At 40.4% G+C, this 25,501-nt stretch overlaps 3 protein-coding genes across 7 annotated transcripts; 2 read left to right on the top strand and 1 right to left on the bottom strand.

Annotated features, from left to right (window-relative positions):
* The first annotated feature begins 1,114 nt into the window (after positions 1–1,114).
* c20h7orf25 (chromosome 20 C7orf25 homolog) lies at positions 1,115–5,227 on the top strand. 5 transcript variants are annotated; one of them, XM_053652149.1, is made up of 2 exons: positions 1,115–1,217; positions 3,472–5,227. In XM_053652149.1, the coding sequence occupies exon 2, from the start codon at positions 3,488–3,490 to the stop codon at positions 4,769–4,771; it is 1,284 nt and encodes a 427-aa protein (XP_053508124.1). In that variant the 5' UTR covers positions 1,115–1,217; positions 3,472–3,487; the 3' UTR covers positions 4,772–5,227. The 5 variants fall into 5 exon arrangements, with proteins under 5 accessions (XP_053508124.1, XP_053508125.1, XP_053508122.1 ...); XM_053652150.1 differs by lacking the exon at positions 1,115–1,217 and adding an exon at positions 1,271–1,892; XM_053652147.1 differs by lacking the exon at positions 1,115–1,217 and adding an exon at positions 1,271–1,858.
* Positions 5,228–6,666: 1,439 nt separating this feature from the next.
* ralab (v-ral simian leukemia viral oncogene homolog Ab (ras related)) lies at positions 6,667–16,197 on the top strand. Its single transcript, XM_053650960.1, has 5 exons — positions 6,667–7,082; positions 11,338–11,526; positions 12,712–12,920; positions 13,089–13,263; positions 13,349–16,197. Exons 2-5 carry the CDS (start codon positions 11,413–11,415, stop codon positions 13,466–13,468), a joined length of 618 nt encoding a protein of 205 aa, XP_053506935.1. The 5' UTR covers positions 6,667–7,082; positions 11,338–11,412; the 3' UTR covers positions 13,469–16,197.
* Positions 16,198–16,701: 504 nt separating this feature from the next.
* On the bottom strand, positions 16,702–19,944 carry mplkip (M-phase specific PLK1 interacting protein). Its single transcript, XM_053650961.1, has 2 exons — positions 18,886–19,944; positions 16,702–17,614 (listed from the first exon to the last, which is right to left on the bottom strand). The coding sequence occupies exons 1-2, from the start codon at positions 19,216–19,218 to the stop codon at positions 17,411–17,413; spliced, it is 537 nt and encodes a 178-aa protein (XP_053506936.1). The 5' UTR covers positions 19,219–19,944; the 3' UTR covers positions 16,702–17,410.
* Positions 19,945–25,501: the final 5,557 nt, after the last annotated feature.

Genomic DNA, 25,501 nt, shown 5'->3' on the forward strand with positions numbered 1-25,501 from the left:
AGAAATGAAAGAAAGACACAAAGAATGAAAGGAAAAATAACAGCAACAAAAAAAAGAAAATCCTCAAAAGCAGGTGGAATGAAAGCTCAACTTTACACCACATTCAGAAATACAATAATATAATAAAATAAATGTATCGTTTCATTATTAACATACGTAAACATGACTACATTTTTGTTACTGTACTGTAGGTAGTTATAGGTTCGCTGTGCAATTCCCAGTCAAGCTTTTACATTATTAAAGAAAGAAAGAAAAGAATTTTAAAAAGTAATGAATAAAAAGATTAGATTGAAATATATGAAATTACAACTATGACATGCATGTCCTCCCTGTGCTTCAGGGGTTTCCTCTGGGTACTCCGGTTTCCTCCCCCAGTCAAAAAGACATGTGTTGTAGGCTGATTTGGCATTTCTAAATTGTCCATAGTGTGTGAATGTGTGTGTGTGCGATTGTGCCCTGTGATGGGTTGGCACCCCGTCCAGGGTGTCCACTACCTCGTACCCCGAGCCCACTGGGGCAGGCTCCAGGCTCATCCCGTTACCCTTTGTAGGATTAGCGGCGCAGAAAATGGATGGATGGATGTATGAACAGATAAATATTACAATATAATTGTGTGCGAATTATATAGTGCAAAATATTATTCATATACTGACAGAACTGCCTCACCATCCCCCCCACCACCCTTAACCCCTGGAGTTAAGGTTAGAGTTAGCTTTGTGTGTAGCATAGAATTATTTAAATGAATTAAACCAGTTATGTTAACGGAAGGGCCTCACAATTATGGTAAGAAAAAAAAATGATTGGACTTGACCTGAGAGGATAAACTGGTTCAGAACACTCTCATGTTCACACTGTTCACTTTTGACTACTTTTTTATTTTAAAATTCAGTTCACTCATTCTGGAGGGGAAAAAAAAAGAAAGTACATCTGTAATATAAAATAAACTCGGATATTCTATTTTATATTCGAATGTTCTAGTTATTTTATAAAGTAAGGATGTGAAAACTTGCTTTCCATTGCAAATAAAACTCTTTTTGTTGCCGTTCCGTTGTGTTGTAATGTCCGTTCTCAAACACAGGGGGCAGTAAACGCTCAATATCACGAACAAAGCAAAGAAGACGAAGAAGAAATCACACCGACGTAAGCGGCTGCTAAACCAGCGTAGAAGAAGTCGACCCGTCGCTAATAACTACAGAGCGGTGCCGAACTTGTTCGCTGTAAGTGTTTCATATGGAAATAAATCGTTTTGTTTATTATTCTCTTCAAACTCTAACAATCTAATGTCTGTCTTTATGACTGTGACGTTTTATTTAGCGGTAGTAAAGGTTTTATTTAGCGAGTTTTGCTCACGTGGCTAACTGTCGTCTTATTACAGTTATTTTCAGTAATGGCCTGTTCTGTAACCACTCATTCTGTTTAAACACAAACTTGTTTTTTTTTTATTTAATTACTTAATTAATTACACATGGTCCTGGAGTGGAACTAATGCAACAATGGAAGAAAGAAGGCTATGATAAGTAAGGAATAAAACACTGCATGTCGTGCTGCTCTGGGAAAATAAACAGTGATGGGTTGTGTAATGAAGAGGAAGCACTCTGGATTGTTCTGTTAGCACACCATGAAGTGTTTTTATTTCTCTTGTACCACAGCCATTTTTCCAACACTAACATTTTTTTTAGGGATGCACCGGATGTCCGGCAAAAGAACCCAATAAAATTTGACCGAACAATGACGTGATTGATGACGCGCCCAAGTAGCCTAGCAACCAGAGTGAGACTCTTTAATTGCAGCAAACATGTCGGCAGTGTGGAAGCATTTTAAAGTGTTGGAGAAAGATGGAAGGATGGCCGTTAAAGCTGTAGGCGTGTGTCTAGGACAATTATTCATTTGTTGTGGGTCCATCGACATTTTAGTTGTAGGATGTTAGTTTTAGTTCATTTTAGTTCAGAGTGTTAAATTCTTTCAGCAGTCAGTTATAGGCCTAACATAGGCTATTCAAGGGGGGCTCAAAGATGACCACATCAAAATATTTTTATTTTACTCATTTATTTATTTAAAGTTATATTGTGCCTTGTTGGTCGCCTATGCCTGCTGGAATGGAAAAAAAAAAGTTCAGTGTTAAATAAATATTTCGAAATTGTAGTTTTTGTAATTTGCTTTTTCTTTGAAAAGCAAGACAAAATAGTAAAAAGCACATTTTGACTATTTAATTTATGCAACGGTGAAAAAAAATGGAAAAAATGTGTTTGTTCTTCGGCCGAGTTTTTCATTATATTCGGCTACGGCCAAGAATTTTCATTATGGTGCATTCCTAAATTTTTTTTATGTATTAAATGATAGAATATATATATATATATATATATAATATATATATTTTATCCGTTTAGAGTTACATTTAATGTTGTGGCGCATGGCATCATCAGCTTCTGTGTTTCACAAAAAAAGGAGATAAAATGAATCTATCTTAAAGACATTACAGATAATTACAATAAAACGATGGCTGATTATTTTCCTATAACAGAACACGTTGTTGTGTTTTATTTACTGTTTACTATCACAAGTATAAAAATTTCTGCTTATCGATTATCATCACACACTTTTTTTTTAATTAATTAATTTATTTTTTAAAAACGTGGTCAACATTTCTATTATCTAACATTATCACTCATAATATAAGTTCTAACAATATTAAAGCAATAGTAAAATGCTCTGAATGCTTTAAGTGTGTTTAAAAAGTGTGTAAAAATAAATACATGCATATGTACTAACTTGTGATGAAACGTTATTGTTGTGTAATGGAGAGTTGAGGCAAGAGGCGTCATGGAGAAAGAAAGGAAGTGATGGCGAGTTGTGTCTAAATCAAGAATCTTGTCGGGTTCGTCAAGAAAAATGGTTATTTAAAATAAAAAACTAGCACTAACATTAGTGGCAAGTCTTATTGTGGTTATGGAGCTCTCCCTGAATAATGTTTTTGTTGACTGTGTTTGGAGGCCATCACGTTTTAACTTACAAAAAAACAAAACATAAACAGCAGGTAAAACTTTTGTTTGTTTGTTTTTAACCAATTGTATTAATCAGATATAGGCACACAGTGATCTGCGGGGTCCAAGCAACCTTCACATTCAGCATCCTGATCTGTTTTAGCAGAGAACAAAAAATATCGAAAACAAGTGGGTTCCAAGCACTCGTGTCCTTGGCCCCCTAATTATACCACTTCTGTGGATTTAATGGATTTTTTATTTATTTATTTATAAAGACATGATAGATTTTTTAAACCTTAATTCTACAGTATTTTCATTTGCACTGCACTTGCAATTTTTCTAATAAAAAAAAGTCAACAAAAAAAAAATCACATTTGCAAAACGATGCATCGATATGATGCGTGTATAGTCATGCTGACGGAGATCTGGTGGTGCGAATAATGACCTTGATATTTTTTTTGGTTCGTTTTGTTTCCCCTCCTTGTTCTAGGAGTAAAGTCGCAGCGATGGCCACCGGCCCGATGCTCCAAGAATGCATCAAAACAGCCGAGGACCTGCTGAAGCGAGTGGATCTACTGTGCAGCCACCAGAACCAGGAAGTGGAGGGTCGTGCCAAGCTGTGCAGCAAACTCCGGGCCGAGCTCAAATTCCTGCAGAAAGTGAAAGCCGGACAAGTTGCCATCAAAGAGTCTCACCTGCAGAGCACCAACCTGACGCACCTGAAAGCCGTCGTGGAGTCGGCCGAGAGCCTCGAGAAGGTAATCAGCGTTTTGCACGTGTTCGCGTACGAGGGTCCGGACGGACGGAAGCAGACGCTGGTGGTGGACGTGGTGGCAAACGGAGGGCACACGTGGGTGAAGGCGATCGGGCGCAAAGCGGAGGCGTTACATAACATATGGCAGGGCCGCGGGCAGTACGGCGACAAAAGCGTGATCCGGCAGGCGGAAGATTACCTGGAGGCCAGTCGCCAGCAGCCCATTCAGTACAGCAACCCACACATCATCTTCGCCTTCTATAACGGCGTCTCCAGTCCGATGGCCGACACGCTCAAATTGATGGGAATCTCCGTTAAAGGTGACATCGTCGCCGTGAACTCGGTGGTCGGATCAGACGAGGACGAGGACGACGAGGAGGAAGAGGACGAAGATTTCGCACAGGACGAGCAGGACCTCGAGGACAACGTCGAACAGGATGACGACGGCGAAGCGCACCTTATGCACACCCGTGTGGACCGAGACACTGTCGTAGCGAGCCTGGCGTTCCCCACTGACGTCAAGGTAGCCGAGTGCGCACGCGTAAACCTCGACATCACCACGCTCATCACGTACGTGTCGTCTCTGAGTCACGGGAATTGCCACTTCACCTTCAGGGAGTACGTGCTGACCGAGCAGGCCGCTCAGGAGCGCCAGGACAAGGTGCTACCCAAGCTCGACGCCTTCATGGAAGGGAAGGAGCTTTTTGCGTGCCACTCGGCCGTGCAGGACTTCCGCACCATCCTCGACACGCTGGGCGGCCCTGGCGAACGCGAACGAGCCGAGAAGCTCCTCGCCAGGCTCACCGTAGTTCCCGATCAGCCTTCTGAGCGCACGCAGCGCCTCGTAGCCAGCTCCAAGGTCAACCATAGGTCGCTTATGATCTTCGGTACAGGCGATACCCTCCGTGCTGTTACTATGACCGCTAACAGCGGGTTTGTTCGTGCTGCTGCTAACCAAGGTGTGCGCTATAGCGTGTTCATCCATCAACCTCGAGCGCTGACGGAAGGCAAAGAATGGAGAGCCACGCCCATATGATGGACCCGAAAGTACAGAGAGACATCCTAACACGAACTCAAACGACCGTACGCGTCAGAAGATACAATAGCACTTTAAATGATGCCCGATATACTCAAAACACTCGCAAGAGGCGTTTTTTATTTTCATGTTGGGCTGCTAATACAGAAAGCATCAACAGTACAGTATGCTGCATTTCAATTTATTTTTTTTATTTTTTATTTTTATCTCTTACAGCATGATTTTTTTTTTTCTGAACTCAGTGCCTCGGTCTCAGCCTGCAAAGACTGCAGACGAACCAAATGACACGGCTGTGGTGTGAATATATAACGTTTGTATCCTGTCTGAGAAAAAAAATAACGAGACGTTATGTTCGAATATTTGTTTTGCAATCTGTATGCTTGGATATGCATCATCGAAGTCACGATGCGTATTGTTTTGTTCCGCACAAAGTTCAAATAAACACCCATAAAAATGTCTGTTTTTTTTGTTTTAAATGAAGTAAATATTCACGAGAAGTGTGTGTGGGTGGGGGGGGGGGGGGAGTTCGTCACAAACCTACAAACATCCCACTACCTCTTTATCATGCGAGTATATTAGGGATATTTGTGCACTGAAATGCTTGAAGTACGGTTCAGGTCATTTAAAAATAAATTATACAGTACGTAAGAGCTCCTTTCCCTCCAGCAGATGCCTTAGATCAACGTGTCTCAAAACAACCGAACGCTGGAAAATCTTTACATGAGCGCACACATCATGACTGTATCACCGCCAGCACTGTGTCTTCACAGCGACGGTCTTGTACTACCAGTGCTGTCTGTGTCCTTGTCTTTGTACCTTTACTGTAACGTGTAATGCCTACAAACACAATCAGGGCTCAACAACCGAGTCCTTGTACACTCTAATAAAGCATGTGCAACAAATATCAACTAAAATAAACAAGTAAATATGATTGTGGGGGGGGACAATAGACAAATATTAAGAGATATGAAGAAGGTACAATGTGTGGATAAAATTTTCCAGTCTTGTTTTAGTGTCCTAGAGGATTTCTTTTATTTTTAGTGCTTTATTTGAACATTCAGTTTACAGTGTGGTACAACCAAAATAGATCATAACAATAAGGTATTAAGAAATATAAGTAATAGTTAAAGAAAACACAAACACCACCATAGCTCAAAACAGAAGTAGAATTAGACAGTAACTTAAAGAAAGAAAGAGGGTATTAGCCAAATTTAAAAGAAAATTACACATTATAGTGTCCTAGAGGAAGCACCTACGTGTGCAGAGCTTGTGACGTCACTGGGTCAGAATCCATGTATGTTGGAGTCGACTCCGATTCTGATTCAATCGTCTTAGAATCGATTCACGGTTCAAGAGGAAATGTTTTGTAATATCAATTATGACGCACCTAATGCGCTGTTGATGTTGTTATTGACGTCATTATGCATGACACTGCCTGATAGATCTATCTTTTGATAAATCTGACCGCTTTGGAATTTGTCACTTTTGTACATATGATGTGCGTTTATTTCTTTTATATATATATATATATATATATATATATATATATATATATATATATATATATAAAAGAAATAAACGCACATCATATGTACAAAAATGTGCTCGTATTTTCTTTGGAAGCATACAATGTAAACACGTACGACATAAAAAATATATATATATATATATATATATATATATATATATATATATATATATTTTTTATGTCGTACGTGTTTACATTGTATGCTTCCAAAGAAAATACGAGCACACTGCTCCTATTTATGATATACGTATTTACATTATACTTACCAGCGAGACTTACCATTCGACTCACTTTGGGCTGAATCGATTCCAAAATTCTAGAATCGACTCCCTCCACCCCGAATCGACTCGCAGTCCTGTACGTCACGCAAGAAGGTACAAAACAAAGATGTCAAACTTGTCTCTAAGCGAAGGGGCAGGAAAATCAGTAAATATTATCCTTTGGAATATGTGTACACATTCTAGATCGTGTATACGCTTTCTGTAAATATTATTTACACGGTTGTATTTAGTATGTACTTGGCATATTCAGCCCTCGAGCTAAGTTTATACGAGAATCGTTAGGACTCGGCGGTTACTTTGGCGTTATTTTAAAAACACGTTTATTTACCGTGTTAACTCCTGGTACGAACAGGGGCGGGTTTTGGTGAGAAATGAAACACTAAACGATGTGAGTAAGCAGCTCTGGACTTTACTGAGTCATCTTTTCTTTTCTGGTGTTAAAGAAGAAAATTACCGGCACGAGCTGCGGTTCTGACCCGACACCATCAGCGCGTGACGCTCGGTATGTAAGCTAACGCTGGTGCTAACTAACTATTTACTTTTTCCTCATACACGACAAAAAAAAACAATATAAAACCCCACTAACTGCATTTGCTAGCTATCTTAATTTAGTTTTAGTGTATTCAGATGGATTTAAACTTTATATTTGGGTGTGTGTAAGTTAATTTATGCCTTGTATACCTGATAACTAACTGACTAGCCGTGTAGAGCAGTAATACGGTGTTTATTATGGTACAGCTCGTGCGTTTAGCGTCCTGTTTTCAATGCGCCAGTGCTAATAAGCTAATAGTTAGCTGATGGTCTGGTAAACACAGGGAAACATCATAAACAGAATGCTTCCGTTTTTAGGAGGGAATTTCCTTTAGGTTGCTTCTGTAGCTGAATATAAATATACTGTAAAAACAGTCCTGTGTGTCATGAGCTTTAGGTTTAGACCAGAAAAGCAGTGCATACAATACAATACAATATCAGCACCACACCCAAGACACACACACACACACACTGTTCATTCCGAGCCGAACTGTACACACAAGCTGTTATAATATCATCATCATCATCACTTGCTGTTTGGTTTGTCTGACGCCATTTTATACATGCTGTGATCTCAGATTTGATTCAGGGTCACAGAAACCCAGTTGTAGGACTTTTCTACACAGGACTCTGATGGTTTCCTTTATTTCTAGCATCAGTCTGGGTTATCATTTACACTCCAGGCCTTACTACAGTCTGGATGCATGAGGAAGTCTTTTAAGTATCGATGGATGTCTGTAATGATTGTCTGATCTGCACACACAGGTGCTTTCGTATGTTACCCAGATGATTAACACACGTGCCGAGGCTCATACCTGTGATGAGGACTCGATAACTTACCCGAAATCCTCCGAGATGTCTTATATTGTTCTCGTTTTAGGCGGGGGGGTTTAGTTTCCTGAAGTGTCTTTACAGTGACGAATTACTGACATGACAGATTCGGACAGGACTAAGATCCCAGACTTACAGACAATACACTACCAGTCAAAAGTTTAGACACACTCGATCTTTATTTATTTATTTTCCTACGTTTTAGAATAATAATGATAATAATAGTCATCAAAACCTTGGAGTAACACAAACGGAATGTGCAGAATTTCCAGAAATGTATTCTTGGCGTTTTCTTGAGCGATTTCTTGAGAAATTTCCCTTAGATGCTTTTTAAACCGTATGAAAGGAGTTCACACCGACGCCGGACACTTATCGACTGCTTCTCGGAATATTTAGCTCCGAGTCGTCCGTTTTTTAAAAAATGTGGGTTTTTTTTGGAAATAAAATGTTAGTTTTAGTCTGATGACAGAAATGAACACGTCGGCACAATTATATTTTTTGTCTACGACACTGATTTCGAACATTTTAAATCGTACACCTTCAGATCAAAAGATTTTTAAGATCATGAGAAACAGTTCAGTCGCGTGTCCACAAACTTTTGACCGGTGGTGTATTCCGGTAATATTTACGTTACGTTACCGCACCTCCGCTCCGTGTGTAAAACTAACCCAGGGCCTCGCGAGATCTTAACGATGCCGGGAGGAAGCCGGGAGTCCGTCTCAATCGGCTCCCTAGTTCAGTAGTTGGGGAATTATAAGGGCCTTTCTCAATCTCAAAATCGTTCCATTATGCACCGCAAAAACCAGGGAGCATCGACGCTCACTACGTTCCCCTCAGCTCGGAGAAAGAGAGGGGGAAAAAAAAAACGGCGGACGAGCTACCGTCATCGTAGCTCTCAAATAATCACTTACGTTAGCGTTAGTCCTCCGATGTGTCATGGCAGGGCAAAATTCAGCCGTGCTGTCAGAGTGGGAGGGGCATTAGTCTACCCCACTGTCAATCATAGTGACACTAGCCAATCGCTGTGAGCTCATGTATGTGGAAGAGGGCAGAAAGCACGTGTGCCTTGTGCCGCCGTATTGGCTGGCTTGACATGTGAATAGAGCTTTTCCTTAATATATGAAAATACATTTAAAGTCCAAGCTCCTTAAAGTTCCTCTAATCAATCAAACTTTTTTTTTTTTTCTTTGTCTGGCCAATGCAGCATTCAGACTCTAAATATGACGACGTGAAACTGGGTTGTACGTGCGGTCATATCGTGAATTTTTAGTGCGTTTCTTCTGGCTCGAAACGAAAGGTGAGATCAGCTGGGTGGCGTTTTGGACGCCGTTCAGTTGAGATGTAAATTCAGGAACTGAAAGGATGTGGTTTAGGAAGTATTATAACTATTGAGTTGTGTTTTAGTTCTCCTCCGGTTACCTTGTGTTGATTACAGTATCCGGCGCCACTTCGGCGTGATGCCGGGATCGCAACTCAAATTACAGAATTTCAGCGGTTCGGGAACGGGAAATAGTTTCCGCAGACGCTGCAAAACACCGGAGATGTGCAGGTTGAGCTGCTGAATTTTCAAAAACACTAAAACTGAACCCTCTAATGAAACAGACAGAAGTTTTCCGGGTGGATTTACCTTTCACAACACCCATAACCAGCATCCGGCAGCTGGATAGAATGACGAGCGATGGAACAGCTGGAATAAACATCATCCCTAATTATCTTGTTTTATTTATTTATTTATTTATTTTTACCCCTGAAGGCAGATGGAGTATTTTGGGAAATTGGGAAACGTTTCTCAAAGCAATGGCTCGTAAATATCGAGCACATTTTATTAAATATGAACTCGACAGCAGGTTTGCGCCAATAATCCAGCCACACACGGCTAGACGAGACGAGACGAAACGTAACGGCTGCAGGTGAATAAACCACGACAGCATGTTTAAACGGTTACGGTCACTCTTCTGCGACTCTGTCACGCGTGTGTTTTGCATATAGAGAGCGTGCTGGGTTTAATGTTTAGACAAGCCGCCTTCGCCCGCTCTGGAGCGTGTCCTCTGACCTTGGCGTGTTTGAGTCTCCAGCCTCTAAAGTTTTCAGTCTGTGATTTGGTCCTGAAGGGTGTGTTTATCTGCCCTGCTGTGGATCAGTGAAAGAAATATGCAAGAAGTTGTTGTGGCGTAACGACGACAATAATAAGGGGGTATTTATAAATTGTGACACTATCTGTACCGGACGCTGCAGTTGATGTGTATGCAGCTGTAATTATGCACTTTGTGGCGTTAGTTGCAATTTTTCTGTAGAATTTTGGGCACTCACGTTATTGCTCATAATTTTCTATTTATTTATTTATTTAAAATGACAGTAGTACATATGGACTGTAATGTAGTGCATGACAATACAAGGGTGAGTCAAATGGGGGGGGGGACAAATTAGAGATAAAAAAAAAAAAGTATTATAATTCATTTTTTAAATGATTTAATATTTTCCATTACATTTAAAAATATTTTTAACATTTGTGTTTAAAATACCAACTCTGGAAGTGTGCGCTTTTATTTATTATTTTCAAAATAGTCAACCTTTTTTCGAATATAATCGTATAATTTTTTTATCTCCTTTTGTCAACTTTTCCTTTTTTGCTTTTATTTAACAGTTAATACACGGTATTGAAAATATGTGTAGAGTTTTTATATCATTGAAAATTAACTAAAAATCTGAAGTCGTTTTTTTTTTTAATATAATTTAAAGCCGGCAAAAAGACGAGAAATTCTTTTTTGTTTTTTAAAATAGTACAACACATTTCTATCAGCACGTAAATAAAAACACAAAACCTACAAACCTGATTTTGTTTAAAATCAGAAAAAAATCTTTTATATTATTTTATTCATCTCTTTTTTTCTTTTTTTTTTTTTTTTAATCAATTTGGAGCAAGTCTCTATGCCAAACGATTCTTTAAATTATCGAGTAGTTTGTAAGACCATTTATTAGGCGTTAAATAAACCTTTAATCGAACACCACATATTGCGCATCGTAGAAACGTCTTCGAGTATTGTGATCTGATCTTTTTCTCATTTTAACCCCACGACGTAAATCCTAGAGAGAAAGAATATCCTGTGTTTATATGAAGACGGTAATAAAAAATAAAATAAATAACACAACACTAGTGCCTAGGGTTTTCTTTCATTATCATCCATTAGCGTTAACGAGTGCAGTGTTTTCCTCCCGGATCTGCCACGTGTCTCGGTTTTACTGCATGATGTCAGAGTCGGCAAGTGAATAAGAAGTGCTATTGTTTAGTGCCTGACACATCAGGAGCGGCACGTCAGGGCGTTCCCACAATGCATTGTAACGGCTGTGACCGTCCCAGTGCACTAGTAAACTGGTGTTTTTCTTTCTTTCCTCAGATTTCCTTCGCTAGGCTGAGTAAGCTGAGTAAACCCCGCCTCCTGACTACCTCCTTTGGCTCGTTTTTTGGAAAAATGACGGCTAACAAACCCAAAGCGCCGAACTCTCTGGCCCTCCACAAAGTGATAATGGTGGGCAGCGGCGGAGTGGGCAAATCCGCGCTCACGCTCCAGTTCATGTACGACGAGGTAGGACTTCGGTCTGGAAGACGCGTGGCCTCGTTTAACCGTACAATAATTGCTAAAGATAATCCAAACGCGCTGTATTGTTACCGCAGATGTTTTGAATTAGCGTGTCTTTGCGATAAAGCATAAAAAGTGAAATGAACAGCGAGTAAAAAAATAAACAACCTTACTCACTATATAAAGTGAGTCGCTATATAAAAGGATTTTTCATTAATCTAGTCAAATACAGTCGCGTCATGATGTCACGAATCATCTCAAGTTTTGTGGGGTTTAGTGGGGTTTAGGACAATTAACGTGAAGTTCTTTAAATCTGTGAAGCATAGCCGAGATATTTTCGTTTTGTTACAGTGGTGGAAATCAAAGCCCGCCATCGTCATTGCCATTGAGTTTTATATATACAGGTTATTATATTTAGGGGTCCAAGCACCTGGAAAGCACTATGGAAAGTTTAAAGGGGGGAGGGACCCAAGAAGTTATGACCATGTCGACATCTGAACATCGCACCCACATGCATATGTGGTTCTTCCCCTAGACTGTTACCACAAAGTTGGAAGCGCACAATTGTACAGAATGTCTTTGTGTGCTTGAGCGTTACAGTTTCCCTTCACCGGAATTAAGAGGAACAAACCTGTTTCAGCAGGAAACTGACCCTGTGCACAAGAAGAAGTCTTTATTTGTCATGTATAGATTATAGCACAGTGAAATTCTTTACTTTGCATAACCCAGTTTGTTAGGGTCAGAGCGCAGGGTCAGCTATGGTGCAGTACCCCTGGAGCAGAGAGGGTTAAGGGAATTGCTCAACAGTGGCAGCTTGGCAGTGCTGGGGCTTGAACCCTCGACCTTCTGATCGGTAATCGAGAGTCTTAACCGTCGCGCCAACACTTCCACTGAAGCGAGCTCTGTGAAGACACGGTGTGTTTAAGGTTGGAAGTAGGTGGAAGAACTCGAGTGTCCTGTACAGAGCCCTGACCTCAACCCCACTGAACACCTTTGGGATGAACTGGAGCCTCCTCAACATCCCAACACGAACACAAATCCACACAGCCACGCCCCAAAATCTAGCATAAAAATATTTTTCCACCGGGTGCACATACTTTTGGCTGTGAACATTTCTCTTGTTTTTTTCTGAAATAGAAGTGAATTGTTTTGCTAGTTTGCTCACGGTGTGTGGTTCTGTCTCTCTGTCAGTTTGTGGAAGACTACGAGCCCACTAAAGCTGACAGCTACAGGAAGAAAGTGGTGCTGGATGGAGAGGAGGTGCAGATTGATATTCTGGACACGGCAGGGCAGGAAGACTACGCTGCCATTCGGGATAACTACTTCCGCAGCGGAGAGGGCTTCCTCTGCGTGTTCTCCATCACCGAATCGGAGTCTTTCGCCGCCACTGCTGACTTCCGGTTAGAAAACTACCTCGGAGTTTAGAAACCGATATGATAAATTTGCTTGGTCTCTCTTTGTTTCTTTTCTTCTTCTATCAGGCCACGTGATGCTTTTATGATCGACGAACGATCCTTTTTGTAACTAATCAGTATCGCGTAATGAACATCTGTGTGTCCGTGTTGTAGAGAGCAGATCCTCCGAGTGAAGGAGGACGAGAACGTGCCCTTCCTGCTGGTCGGAAATAAGTCGGACCTGGAGGACCGGAGGCAGGTGGGAGCGGAGGAAGCCAAAGCCCGAGCCGACCAGTGGGGCGTCAGCTACGTAGAGACGTCCGCCAAAACCCGGGCCAACGTGGACAAGGTTCGCAGGTCTCTTTTCGCTCGTCGTCCGCGTCGCGCCGTAGATCCCGTCTGGCTATTAATCGTCTGTTAACACTTCCTTTCAGGTGTTCTTCGACCTCATGCGAGGAATCCGAGCCAGGAAAATGGAGGAGGGCAAGGAGAACGGGAAAAACACCAGGAAGAGCTTCATGAAGAGGATTCGGGAGAGATGTTGTATTTTATAATGACTGAGTGTTTGTTTGTTTTGTTTTTTTTGCGCTGTGATGTCACTTCCTACCATTTTCAAATGTCTTGTCTAATTACAGCTTGTTTTATTTGACTTCTTTTTTTTGAAGGGTAACAAGGGACAGAAAATCAGGTATGTGCACGTGTACTTGGAACAAGTCTTGATGATCATAAGACTGATACGAAGCTATTACTTTTCATTATTTAAATGTACATAGGTCAAGTCATATGACACTAATGTGTTTTTGTGTGTGTGTGTGTGTGGTTTTTCAAGCACACTAAGGGCCCAGTACTACCGCTTCACACTTGGCATTTTTTCCCTAACGTCGGCACACACTTAACATTTACTCCTACAGGAAGTTGACGCAAGGCAGTGTTTCTTGGTCATCTTCCATAAAAGCGCAAAGAGGCTTTTTTTTTTTTTTTTTTAACTTCCTGACCAATCAGGTTGCAGGTTTTTTGACAAGCAAGAAAAACAAGCAAGGAGGATAAAGTGCAGGAGGATGGGAAAAAAAGCAATCTTGTTGTCGAGTGAATGTAAGGAATAGAATGGAAAATATTTCCTTTCTAATTTTCCAGTGTGTCGATTTCACCGGTACGCGATGTGACGTCCCATAACTCTGGATGCACGCCGTCACATCGCACAGTTCTCCGCCTCCAAAGCGACAACATAATCAAACAACTTCCTCAGCACCAGCGTTACACTAGTCTTTATTTCATCTTTATTTCCCTAACCCTATTTCATTTTCACGAAATGTAATCAGTTCATCAGGAGGTAGCAAGTATACAGATCCTATATTTAACCACTTATTTCTTTAGGTAGTGCACTAGAATTTCTTAACGGCTAAAATCCCAGCTAGCCAGAAATCAGGCCTCGAGGTCTCGAACGCATACTTAACGTCTCTGTATGACGAACAGGAAGGACGCTATTGGGGGGAAAAAAAGCCAAGTGTGAACACAGCCTTAGTCTGTTACACGGGTTTGGGTTCTGCGTGCGCTTTAGAGAAACGTAAGGAGGATGCTCTATACCTAAGCTTTTAAAAAGGCCGGAAGCTTTCTAGCTGGAAAACCTGTTCTCCAAACGCAAGTTCGAGCCGTCACGAGGTCAAGGTTACAGGTGACGTACGAACTCGATAAAGATCAGCCGACTAAAACGAGTGCCTTGGCTTAAGAAAACACTAAACCGCTAAAAAGAAACTTTAAGATGTGACACAAATGAACGTTTCTCCTCGCTCGCATACACTAGATTGGACACGCTTCAGTCGTGGATCGCCACATCGCCGCGTCCAGAGCCGAGCTTTTCAAACGCATACTTACCTCAGATCGCTGAACGAGGTTAACAACCTTAACACTACATACGTACTGCACATACAACTTCATTCAATGAAATAGATCCTCTGGAAACAGTACACACTTGCTGGGTCTCAAAGGGGTTAGTGGTGGAGATCACAAGCAAGCCTGATCAACGCTATTAAGCGCTATTAGTCCGTTCGACCGAACCCTTTTAATCCGAACCTCGACGACTGAAAAACAGACAGAATATCTGTTTAGAAAGCTGTACGGTTTTCTAAGGGTGAGTGGAACTCATTTTACAGTCAGGCTATGAAACGTTCGAGTCCCTACACTAGGCCAATGCCAATTTATTCATGATAAGTTATTATATATATGTGTGTGTGTGTGTGTGTGTGAAATCTGAAGCACATGCAAAGAAATGCTGTAAAGCAAAGTTCCCTTCAAAAAAAAAAAAAATCTACTAAAGTAATAAACTAAGTCAATATTTCATGTGACATTTTAAAAATGCGACAGCAGTCTCCGGTAGAACTTGTGCAGTTTCATGAGGAAATTATCTGCCGAGTTTCACCGAGCGTCTTCACGGTTCTTCCGGAGACTCCGTCTGTCTGTCCGTCTTGTGTTTTTGAAGATAACGCCTGAAAGTGTTCGTTGTTCTTTTATCTGAAAAGTGGTGTTTTTATGTAACGTTACTTTCTTCACTGACGTACAAAAAAAAAGATACTTCTGTAGTATGCAATATTCTGTTGGAAACCTTTTAAAAGTTTGGAAACTAACATCAGTGTGACGTGACTGACAGAAATGTACATAATACCGACGCTAGCTAAAAGAGTAAACACGTACCGACTGAGATTTTTAATCATTCACTCATCATTAGCCGCTTTAACCAAATCCTATTCTTTAAAGTGTAGTTGATGGGGGTTTTTTTTTTGTCGTCTTCTTTTATTTATGCAATGGGGGAAAAAAGCTGTTTCTTTTCTCCGGTTCCATAATTACCATGTGCAGACTTTCAAAGCTGCATCGGATGAGCTTCTAACGAATTAGAAAGAAAGACCTCAAAACACTGATCTGGATTTGAATGAACTTCTAATCTATATATATATATAGCTACGTACGTCATGTGGGTCCGTCGCAATGCTGTCTTCATTTGAATGATTTGAACGGTCGTTTCCTGCTAACTGCGATTCATTAACAGTCCTGTATCGCTAGCGACGATGGCACGTGAGCGTGTATTGTTCCTGTAACCCGCGGATTGAACGTTTTCTAGCGTAATAACCAGCTTCGCCCTGCGATTACTGCTACATGGGGGTAATGACGCCGAAACACAACGTGCTCTGCTGAAGCCCTGGGATACTTCTTTTTTGTTCTCAAAATAATTGTTAATTAATGCATCTGTCAAACCCAGAGTCAAAATAATGAAATACAAGAGATTTTATTACAGTGTTGTCGCTGGTGTCATTCTTGTGTAGTTTGAATATTCCGCTCAGTGTTATTATTATTATTATTATTATTATTATTAACAAGTTGGATTGTGGATTGTTTGGGTGTTGATTAATTATCTATGACAGATCTGGTATTAATGCTGCAGTTTAACAAAGACTCAGACATTTTTACATTATTGAAATATTAATGGATTATATTTATGACTGGTGAAAGAAATTACAGAAAGAAATTATGTCTCACTTTAAAAAAAACAAAAAAACATTTAAAGATATAAAACTTAACGAGACAGTCTGCTTATTTGACCGTGGAAGATAGACACCTCCATGTTTACCTATTCAGTAAATCATTTCAGAGGGAAAACATCCAACAAAAGGGTTCAATACAGTCCCCCAACTTCTTTTTCTTCTTTTCTTCAAATCAACTTATTTTCAAAGCAAAGTTAGGAGTAACTCGATCGATTGAGGTACTTATGCATTTAGAAAATCCTGAGAATGTTTAAAAAAAAAAAAAAAAACTGTACATCTTTCTTTTTAATAAAAACAAAACAAATGACAGGTCTGAAATAAAATGAAAGACAAATTCAAATATTTTACAGAATGTACAAAATTAGAATAAAATGCTTAGAAAAAGTTCTGCTGGTGGAGTTTAACAGCACGGGGTCAGAGGTAGATTAAACCTCTTAATGCTGTTTACACACACGTACAGCAATATGTCAATCAGCAACTCCAGCTAGTCGTCACTCAAGACTGCTGCGACTTATTTATCCTGGATGATAATTATTATTAATAGTTATATCCAGAATAATTCCCTCATGAGGAAGCTCAGACGGGATCCAGTTTGCACCGCGAGTCTTTTTCCTGATTTAGTGTGTAGTGAAAACACTACACTGGGAAATTAATTAATCCGGGGTGTGTTTGTGTGTGTGTGTGTGTGTGTGTGTGTGTGTGTGCGCGTGTGTGAGCGAGCGTCTGTCCGGATCCTGTACTCAAAATGAACACGTCCAGAATATTAAAAATATTTGGATATACATATCCAGAATATAAAATCTAAAAGAAAATGCTGTAAACAGTGAGCATTGGAAGTGTTATTGCTGCTGGTGTGTCCAAGTCCAAGGGTTTTTGTGTCCAAACTCTGAGCAACTGCAGAGTTGGCCAACAAAATATAATTACAAAAAATAAAAGGAGAAGAAGAAAAAAAAAAAGTCTGTTTTAAGCGGTTGAGTTTTTGTAGTAGTACCTCCCTGTCCTGCCTGTGTGTGTGGCCTGCTGGGAGCTGCATTTGGACTGGGTCTGGGTCACTGAAACGGGCTGGAGGTTAGCCCACGGGTCCTGAAGCATGGACGCTTTGTAATACTTATCCATATCGTTCGCGCCTCTCTCCCTGCCGTACGGCGTGGATGTCCGTGGAGAACCCTTTAGGAGACAATTTAAATTTTTCGTGTGAAAATACGACAAGAGAGAAATCTGCTGCGCCTGTGGCACATTATGGTGTTGGAAATGATGAAGCACATTTTATACGGATAATTATTTGTACTTATGCTGGTTTAATTCTGGCTCAAATCTGAGTCACTAAGAGTTAATAAAAACAAGTTTGATTTATTTATTTAACAGCTGCGCTCGTGTGGTGTTTAAAATGAAGCCAATTCACTTGTGGCGTTTTTGATGCGAGGCCGAAAAAACCCACACTACCAGTCAAAAGTTTGTGGACACTCGACGGAGATGTTTCTCGTGATCTTAAAAAAACTTTTGATCTGAAGGTGTGTGATTAAACGCGTGAAACCGGTGTCGTAGACAAAGAATATAAGCGTGCCGACACGTTCATTTCTTTCGTTAGAAAACTGACATTTTATTTACAATAAAAATAGTTTTTAAACGGACGACTCGGAGAGAAATATTCCGAAAAGCAGCCGATAAGAATCCGGCGTCGGTGTGAACTCCTGTAATACTGTTTAAAAAGCATCTCGGGGAAATCCCTCAAGAAATCGGTCGAGAAAACGCCACGAATACATTTCTGGAAATTCTACGCAAAAAAAGGTGTCTATGTTGACGATTCTAACATTTAATTATTTGTGGGGTTTTTTTTTTATTACAACATAATTCCCATAGTTTTACTAGTCCGTTACATAGTGTTACTCCAGAGTTTTGATGACTTTATTATTATTATTATTATTATTATTATTCTAAAGTGTAGAAAAATAAAGCATGTGTGTCTAAGCTTTTGACCGGTAGTGTACAAGGAACAATAATGATTATTAAATAAGCGCTTCTTGTACTGTGTGCTCCTTTAATACGGAGTCGATTCACTGTCATTTTTAAAGAAATATGAAAGCAAACTTTAAGGGGGGGGGGGGGCTCTTAAAAAAAAAAAAAAAAAGCTATTTTGTAAACCAAAAGCTCTGTAAAAATTAGGAGACCATAACCGATTTTTCTTCATTTATCAGAAACTGGTGTAGTACTGATGTATATTACTCTAAACACGAATTAAAAAGATATAGTAGGTCAAATTATTTACTTTAAATTATTCTACCTTCACTCAGTCCATAATCTGATGTCATAAATATATATACACAGAATAAAAAGTGCCAGAGGTGTACCCTTAAGAGTACCCAGGCCAGAAGGTACAGTTGAGTACCCTTTTCTCGGTGTGAGTGTATACTGGCCTTTGTGAGGCTCTGGGTCTCTACCTGATATCCGCTGTGTGCTCCGGGACTCTGATAAGGCGAGTGTCTGTAAGTAGGACTACCGTTCGATCTGCGCGGTGTTTGTCCCGCGGATTTGCAGTCATACATCCCGCTACCACCGCCTCTATTACCGCTAAACTCTCTGGGCTGGGTGTGTGTCCCCGGAGAGCCGCCGTACGACCCGAATCTGGGTCCATACGGCCCGTTTGGGAAAGCCCAGGGCGGCGAGGGAAACCTGCCACCCCCTGGCCTGTCCAAAGCGTGCGGAGGGGTCCGAAATCCTCCGCCTCTCGGCCCAGCTGCTGGATGCGGAGGTCGGAAATGTTGTCGCTGCATTTTGGCTATCGAAACAGCTTCAAATTTCTGAAAAGGTTTATCAGATAGCTTCACAAACCCGGTAAATAATCACACGCTGTTTTAGCATAGAAGCCAAAATACCCGAGCTGCACTGACCCGGAACAGGAAGTTGAAATTAGCTGATCTATCTGCGATGGTAAATCGTAAATTTCTTTACTCAGGACTCTTTTCTAAAATGTTCTTAAATTAAGTTCTGAATGAAATACCCGTTTCGGACTCAAATTTAGTATTTAATATATTTTAACTTGCTTCCTAATTAGCCCTTTTCAGACTTCCGGGTTTGTCGCGATCTCTACGAAGAGTACAACTTAAAAAAGAATCCGACCTAAACACAACCCAAGTGCAAATCAGTTCCGCACATCAACCGCCGTAATCCGCTTCTTAAATTGTTTTGTTTGTTTGTTTGTTCGTTTCGGCGATTATTTAACACTTCAAGCGATCCCAGTGGCTCCGAATAATATTAAATGTACATTTCTAGAATGAAATTTCCATGCTGTTTTCCATACGAAGCTGTCCTTCAGTCCAGACTCCTGTCGTGAACGCACAAACAAACGCAAATCATCTACGCAGCTCGCGCGGCACTTCCGCCGTTTAAAAGACCACAAGGAAAACGCGCGGCATTGTGGGTAATGGAGGAGTTGCTTTACATTCAGATTGTCCAACTCTATCATGTAACTGGGGATTTTTTTTAAACCATGCACCAACAGATTACTCTGTAACGTTAAAACGGTTCCTGTATTTATATTTAATATTTTATTGAACATCTGACAGATTAAGCCAACCAACTAAATGTTCGAGAAAAGGTCAACAGTCAATAAATGCACTTAAATAACAAACAAATTTACCTTCATCGATCTCTATAATCTAACTTTGATATCAAATGAAAAGAATATGATAGTTTGCTTTTAATGCAAACAATAAATAACTAAATGAGAAATGTTTCAGCAGTTAAGAAAACTGAGAACAAGACAGTTTCTGTACCACACAGAAAATCCAAATTCATTGTTTAAAGAAAGCTATCAGCGAATTTTAACAGGCCCATTAACACCTCATAGGCACAGAGAAAAGAGGACCACCACACCTATACTCCTATCCTAACCTCAACTCATTCACACCTTAGTGTTTCACTGAAACAATGCAATCGAACTGAATGAGCCACTGAATTCCGTCCATGCAGCAAGATTTAATTAGGCAAAATACATACCAGGCTTCTATATATTTTTAAAAAATAATAATAACAATAATAATACTTATAAACAAGACGAAAACTTTACTAAAACACAAAAAAGGCTGTTCGTGCAGGTTAATGTAGTACTACACACTCACCACTAGGGGCCGCTGCTGCCTGTTCAGCGTTTCTGACTCTTTTCAGTGAGTCAAAACATTTGATTCAGCTCCCCAATAAGAGTCGACTCGTTCGTTTCACAAACGCTTCATTGCTATTTTTTCTGCTAAATTATAATCAGTAATTGTTGTCCTTTGCTTAAATGCGCTTGATATGATTTCATGAAGTCTTTATCTACCTTCAAATTGACAAAAATCACATACGAAAATCGCCTTCATGTCATTAGCACATGGATGCTAGTTAACCGCATTTTTTTTTCTAATTCAGTTCTAAACTAAAATCTGTTACTTATTTGAGAGCAAAATATGGCCAAGAAACCTCATGAAAATGAGACACATACCGTATACTGATGTTTAAAAACTTTTAAAGAACATAACATACATTTTTAAATAGTTACCAAGGCTACACAACTGTGGAATCAGCCATTTATTGTTTACTGTTTACAGCCTCTTCAGGCTAGCTAGCACCATGCTAGTCCATTGCAGGGCCTCATACACACACTATTACACAATTTAGAGTCGCCAATCCACCTACTGTCGTTTTTGGGAGGTTGGAGGAAACTGGAGAACATGGAGGAAACCCACACAGATATGATAAGAACACGTAAAACTCCATACAGACAGAAACGTGAGGCCATGATAGAACCCCAGACCCTGGAGCTTTGAGTTTTATATACTGTATGTGTACCTTTCTTTTTATACTGTGAATAAGTTCTTTTAGTATTCTCAAAGCCACACCCTATTTAGGACACAATGCATTATTTGGGAATTTTTCCCTAAGGGGAAAACATAGAATCCACATGAATTCCGATCACAACAATCCAAATGTACCATATCTAGTACTGAATACCCGTGATGACCCATATTCCATTTGTTTTTATGTAGTTTGTAAATCCCACACCAAAAAGATTGCTCTAATCTCACAGCAATGTGAGCAACTCTCTCTCCAAGTGACCCAATTAAATTTCGTTCTTACTCATATGAGGGTCAGCAGTTCTCATTAAGAGAGAACGGCTTAATCACGACCGTGACCGACGCCACAAAGGCTAAAGTAAGTACACCCAAAAACAAAGCCATGGCACAGTTGAGTCTGGATTTGTGCTTCGTCATGGCCTTGTTGTGGATGTGACCCAGGGTTTACGGGACAAAAAAATAGCAGTAAAGTCACGGACTGATTGTCTGACCAATGGACAACGCGGACAAGCTGTACTCTCGTCGATGTTCTGCACAGTGACCTCTTTCCTGTTTCCCTTGGATTTCAGACAACCAGAACACAAGAATGACACCAAATACACCTACTCTCACTTCAAAATCTCCCAGTTGGGTTGAGATCTGGTGAGTCTGAAGGTCATAGCATATGATAGACATCATTTCCATCCTAATCAAACCATTCAGTGAGATCTTGTGCCCAGTGGATGAGGGCAGGGTCATCCTAGAAGAGACCACACCCATCAGGATGGAAATATTTCATCATGGGGTAAAGGTGATTAGTCAGAAGAACTTCCCTTCATTGTACACAGACAAGTTCAGCCAAAGCATGCCTCCCTAAGCATAACAGAGCCACTTAATTTAGTGGTATAAAGCTGTCAGTTCAGTGCTGATTGGCTCTTAGGTGTAAATATTAAAATGATTATTGACTATTGCTTAATTTTGAATAGTTTCAATGCTGTCAGTGTCTGTGTCGGTTTCCTCCGGGTTGAACTCTAAATTGTCTCTAGGTGTGAATAGGTGCCTGTGTGATCCCCTGCAATGAAATGGCGTGTGATGATCCAGGGTGTATTCCCACATCACGCCCAATGTTCCTGGGATAGGCTCCGGATCAACCGTGACCTTGACCAGGATGAAACATTTACTTACGAGTGAATCACTACAGTGAATGAATGTAGCCAATGTTCCAGATTACTCTACTAAAACCTATGTAAAGAAGTTATATTTTACACTGTTGTCGTGACTTCATATACCGAACCCGGGTGTGAAAACAGTCCGGACCTCTCATGTAGAAATTCCAGTGTGTAGGTTTTTCCTAGTTAAAGGTTGGACGTTCTGAATTTTTTCAGAAGTTTGACTTGAACGCAGCTTAACGAGTCAGTAAATGAGAGACCCGAGTCTGAGACTCGTGTCCCGAATCAGATCCCGGAAACGTAAAGTTTTCTGTAATTTATGCATTTTATCAGAACATCTAGTAGTGTTTCTCTCTCTGTTCCTCGCTCGCTGCTATTCACACTACGCTTTTGTCACTTCTTTTTAATAGAACACAAATCTCCAATGAACTTGAGCCAGTGTCTCATCAGTAAAACAATGTGTGTGTGTGTGTGTGTGTGCACAGAGACCTGAGTCTGGGTACAGTCATGCTCTAATAAATAATCAGATCTTGTGACCAGGCTTCATGCTTCGCTGCTCTCATGCTATTCACACTCAGCGCTGTGGTGTTTCACACTTATCTCTTTTGGGCAGTTTGAAGTGAGAATTAGTCATTCCTCGTTGCGAACACACTTTTATTGATTTCTTAAATTAAAACATGCAGTGCTGATATTTCACGATATGAAATGAAGGATTCTGTAAGAAAACATTTATAGCATTGTTGGAAGGAGTCTCCAGTGTGAGCAGCTCTTTGAAACAGTCAGAGGGTAAAGGTAAAGCTGTAAGTTTAAGTTTTCAGACATTAGAAAGCACGAGCACTGAACACAAAGACGAATTCCTGTGGTGTAAGTGCAATAAAACACCCAAAGCATGCTGGTCTATGAAAATAATGAACTTCAGGGTGGTAACACTGACTCGGCTTCATCGCACCACTCTATCGTTAGTTATTTTCCTATAACGGAACACCCCCTAAGTGTTTTATTCCTTACTTAAGGCGTAATAATTGTGCGATTGTTCAGTAATGATATCATCAAGGACACAAACGGCTCTGTGCTGGACTTCTCAAGCTGTGCAGAGAAAAGTGATTAAGGAAACTTCGCTTTCACTCCCTTAATGCTCCAAAGGTGTGTATCTCTTCTCCATATGTCTGGCACAGGGAAGAACCATCTGTTTGGGGATCAGACGCAGGAATTTCCTAATCTCATTTTAACGAAATATCCATCTTAATCAGACAGATGCAGACGACAATCCAGCCGAGGGCCTCAGGTGTTCGTCTGGCACACCTCATCCTGAGACAGTTCCCCGATGGACGAGACGGACGGAAAGTGAGTTGATGGATACAGCTATTATGCAAAACCGCTCGCAAACGTGTGAAGCAAACGTGAGACAGCTCTGGATTTAAATCCTCTCAAGGTGCTAAATATTTCTCCTCCGCGCATCGTTTAGCCAAGCCGAGCAGGAAGTCGAACGTTCGCACTTCAGCCGAGGTTGAACTACAGCTCTGTTGCGATTCAGATCGCCGCCTGGGGAACGCAAAGACTTGGAGCTTCTTTTTTTTCTTTTTTTCACGGTGGAAAAGGAAAACAGAAAACTGACCGTGCGATCCAAATGACCTTAAAGATGAGTCGGTTAAACTTGGTTCAACTCTTCAACTCAGGAAAACAGTACGGCATGTCATAACATGAATATTCATCTTAGATCTGCCTTATCAGTGAACTTTTCTGAAGATTTCTGCTTTTATAGGTCACGGTGTAAAGCTACACAACACAGAAACGTGTCAAAATCATTGTCGCTTTGTACTGCACGTCCAGTATGGGTTGGACTGGATGTTTTAAGTAAGGAATAAATCACTCGGTGTCATGCTGTTATAGGAAACGAATCAACCAAACTAATGGGTGGTGTGATGACGCGGTGACCTAAACCACCGCATGGTCTTGATGCATATTCGCATCGCAGAGAAGGGGATCATGGGTAAACATGATGCGCAGAGAAATGCTAGCACGCGGTCCCTCCTACAAGATCTCTACACATAGTGAGTATCTTCAGTATCTCCCTCATCCAGTACGTTCCATCTTCTATAGACGAGCTCATGCTCTGAAACTGCTTTGTGTCGTCCATTAAAGACCTTAATAAAAGAGCTCGTGACAGAAACGGACGAAAAACGCTACCGAAATCGACACCGAGCGCTCGTACTGCTGAATACAGACGAGTTAATTTCAGCGAGAATTCACTTGGTGTAAAACTCATCATGTGAGGTTTCTTGTTTCCCCCCAGCACTTTTCAAAACAAGATTATGCCAGTGTTTTCTTCTATTTATTATTCCTACAGTGAAACACAGAACTCGCATCATATTTCAGGCTTGGGGAGTAGCGGGATACATGTGACGGCGTGACGTAATCAGCATCCAAAAAACTGGTAACTGTAATCCGTGCGAATTCGCGAAGGGTATTTTTGCTGAGCTCGCCACTGGCGACGATATAAATTTACACGTTATGATTTAAAAATTGGATCACATTGCATTCCTCTGGACTTTATTTACATACGTGACCTTGAAGTAATCCAAAATGAATCAGATTGCATTACTTTCATATCGGGATACTTGGATTACGTTACTGATTTACATTTTTTTTTACGAAGTCATTTGTAACTGTAACGGAATACATTTTTAACGTAACCCTCACATATAACAATAACATATTACAACTGCTGTAATAGAAAACATTCTCTGACCAATCAGAATCCAGAATTCAGCAGCACTGTGGTATAAGTCACTACCAGTTATTGTTTTGGGTGTCGCCCATTTTTGAGGATGTGTAGTCAACGAATATTTAAACCTCAAAGGCCTGTCTCACCTCAAAGTATTAGGAAAGAATTCGAATAATGGACAAATAAAGACATCACAATCTCTTAAACTCGTAAACAGAATAATAAAACAAAGAAATGTGTGTCTATGCAAGACAAATGGATGTATCTATTAAATTTGACACATCTTTCGTCTTCCGTGTACGCACCAAGGGACAAGTTTTTGCCAAAAAAAAGGGGGGAAAATAATAATAAT

This window comes from Ictalurus furcatus, chromosome 20 (assembly GCF_023375685.1).
Source record: "Ictalurus furcatus strain D&B chromosome 20, Billie_1.0, whole genome shotgun sequence".
NCBI classification, from domain to species: domain Eukaryota; kingdom Metazoa; phylum Chordata; class Actinopteri; order Siluriformes; family Ictaluridae; genus Ictalurus; species Ictalurus furcatus.

Coding starts and splice junctions, on each gene's coding strand:
- c20h7orf25 (XM_053652147.1), top strand. CDS start 1,836: ATGGAAGGATGGCCGTTAAAGCT. Junction 1,859..3,471: donor GAAGGATGGCCGTTAAAGCT/GTAGGCGTGTGT, acceptor TCCTTGTTCTAG/GAGTAAAGTCGCAGCGATGG.
- ralab (XM_053650960.1), top strand. CDS start 11,413: ATGACGGCTAACAAACCCAAAGCGCCGAACTCTCTGGCCCTCCACAAA. Junction 11,527..12,711: donor TCCAGTTCATGTACGACGAG/GTAGGACTTCGG, acceptor TCTCTCTGTCAG/TTTGTGGAAGACTACGAGCC. Junction 12,921..13,088: donor GCCGCCACTGCTGACTTCCG/GTTAGAAAACTA, acceptor TCCGTGTTGTAG/AGAGCAGATCCTCCGAGTGA.
- mplkip (XM_053650961.1), bottom strand. CDS start 19,218: ATGCAGCGACAACATTTCCGACCTCCGCATCCAGCAGCTGGGCCGAGA. Junction 17,615..18,885: donor GAGCACACAGCGGATATCAG/GTAGAGACCCAG, acceptor TGTCTCCTAAAG/GGTTCTCCACGGACATCCAC.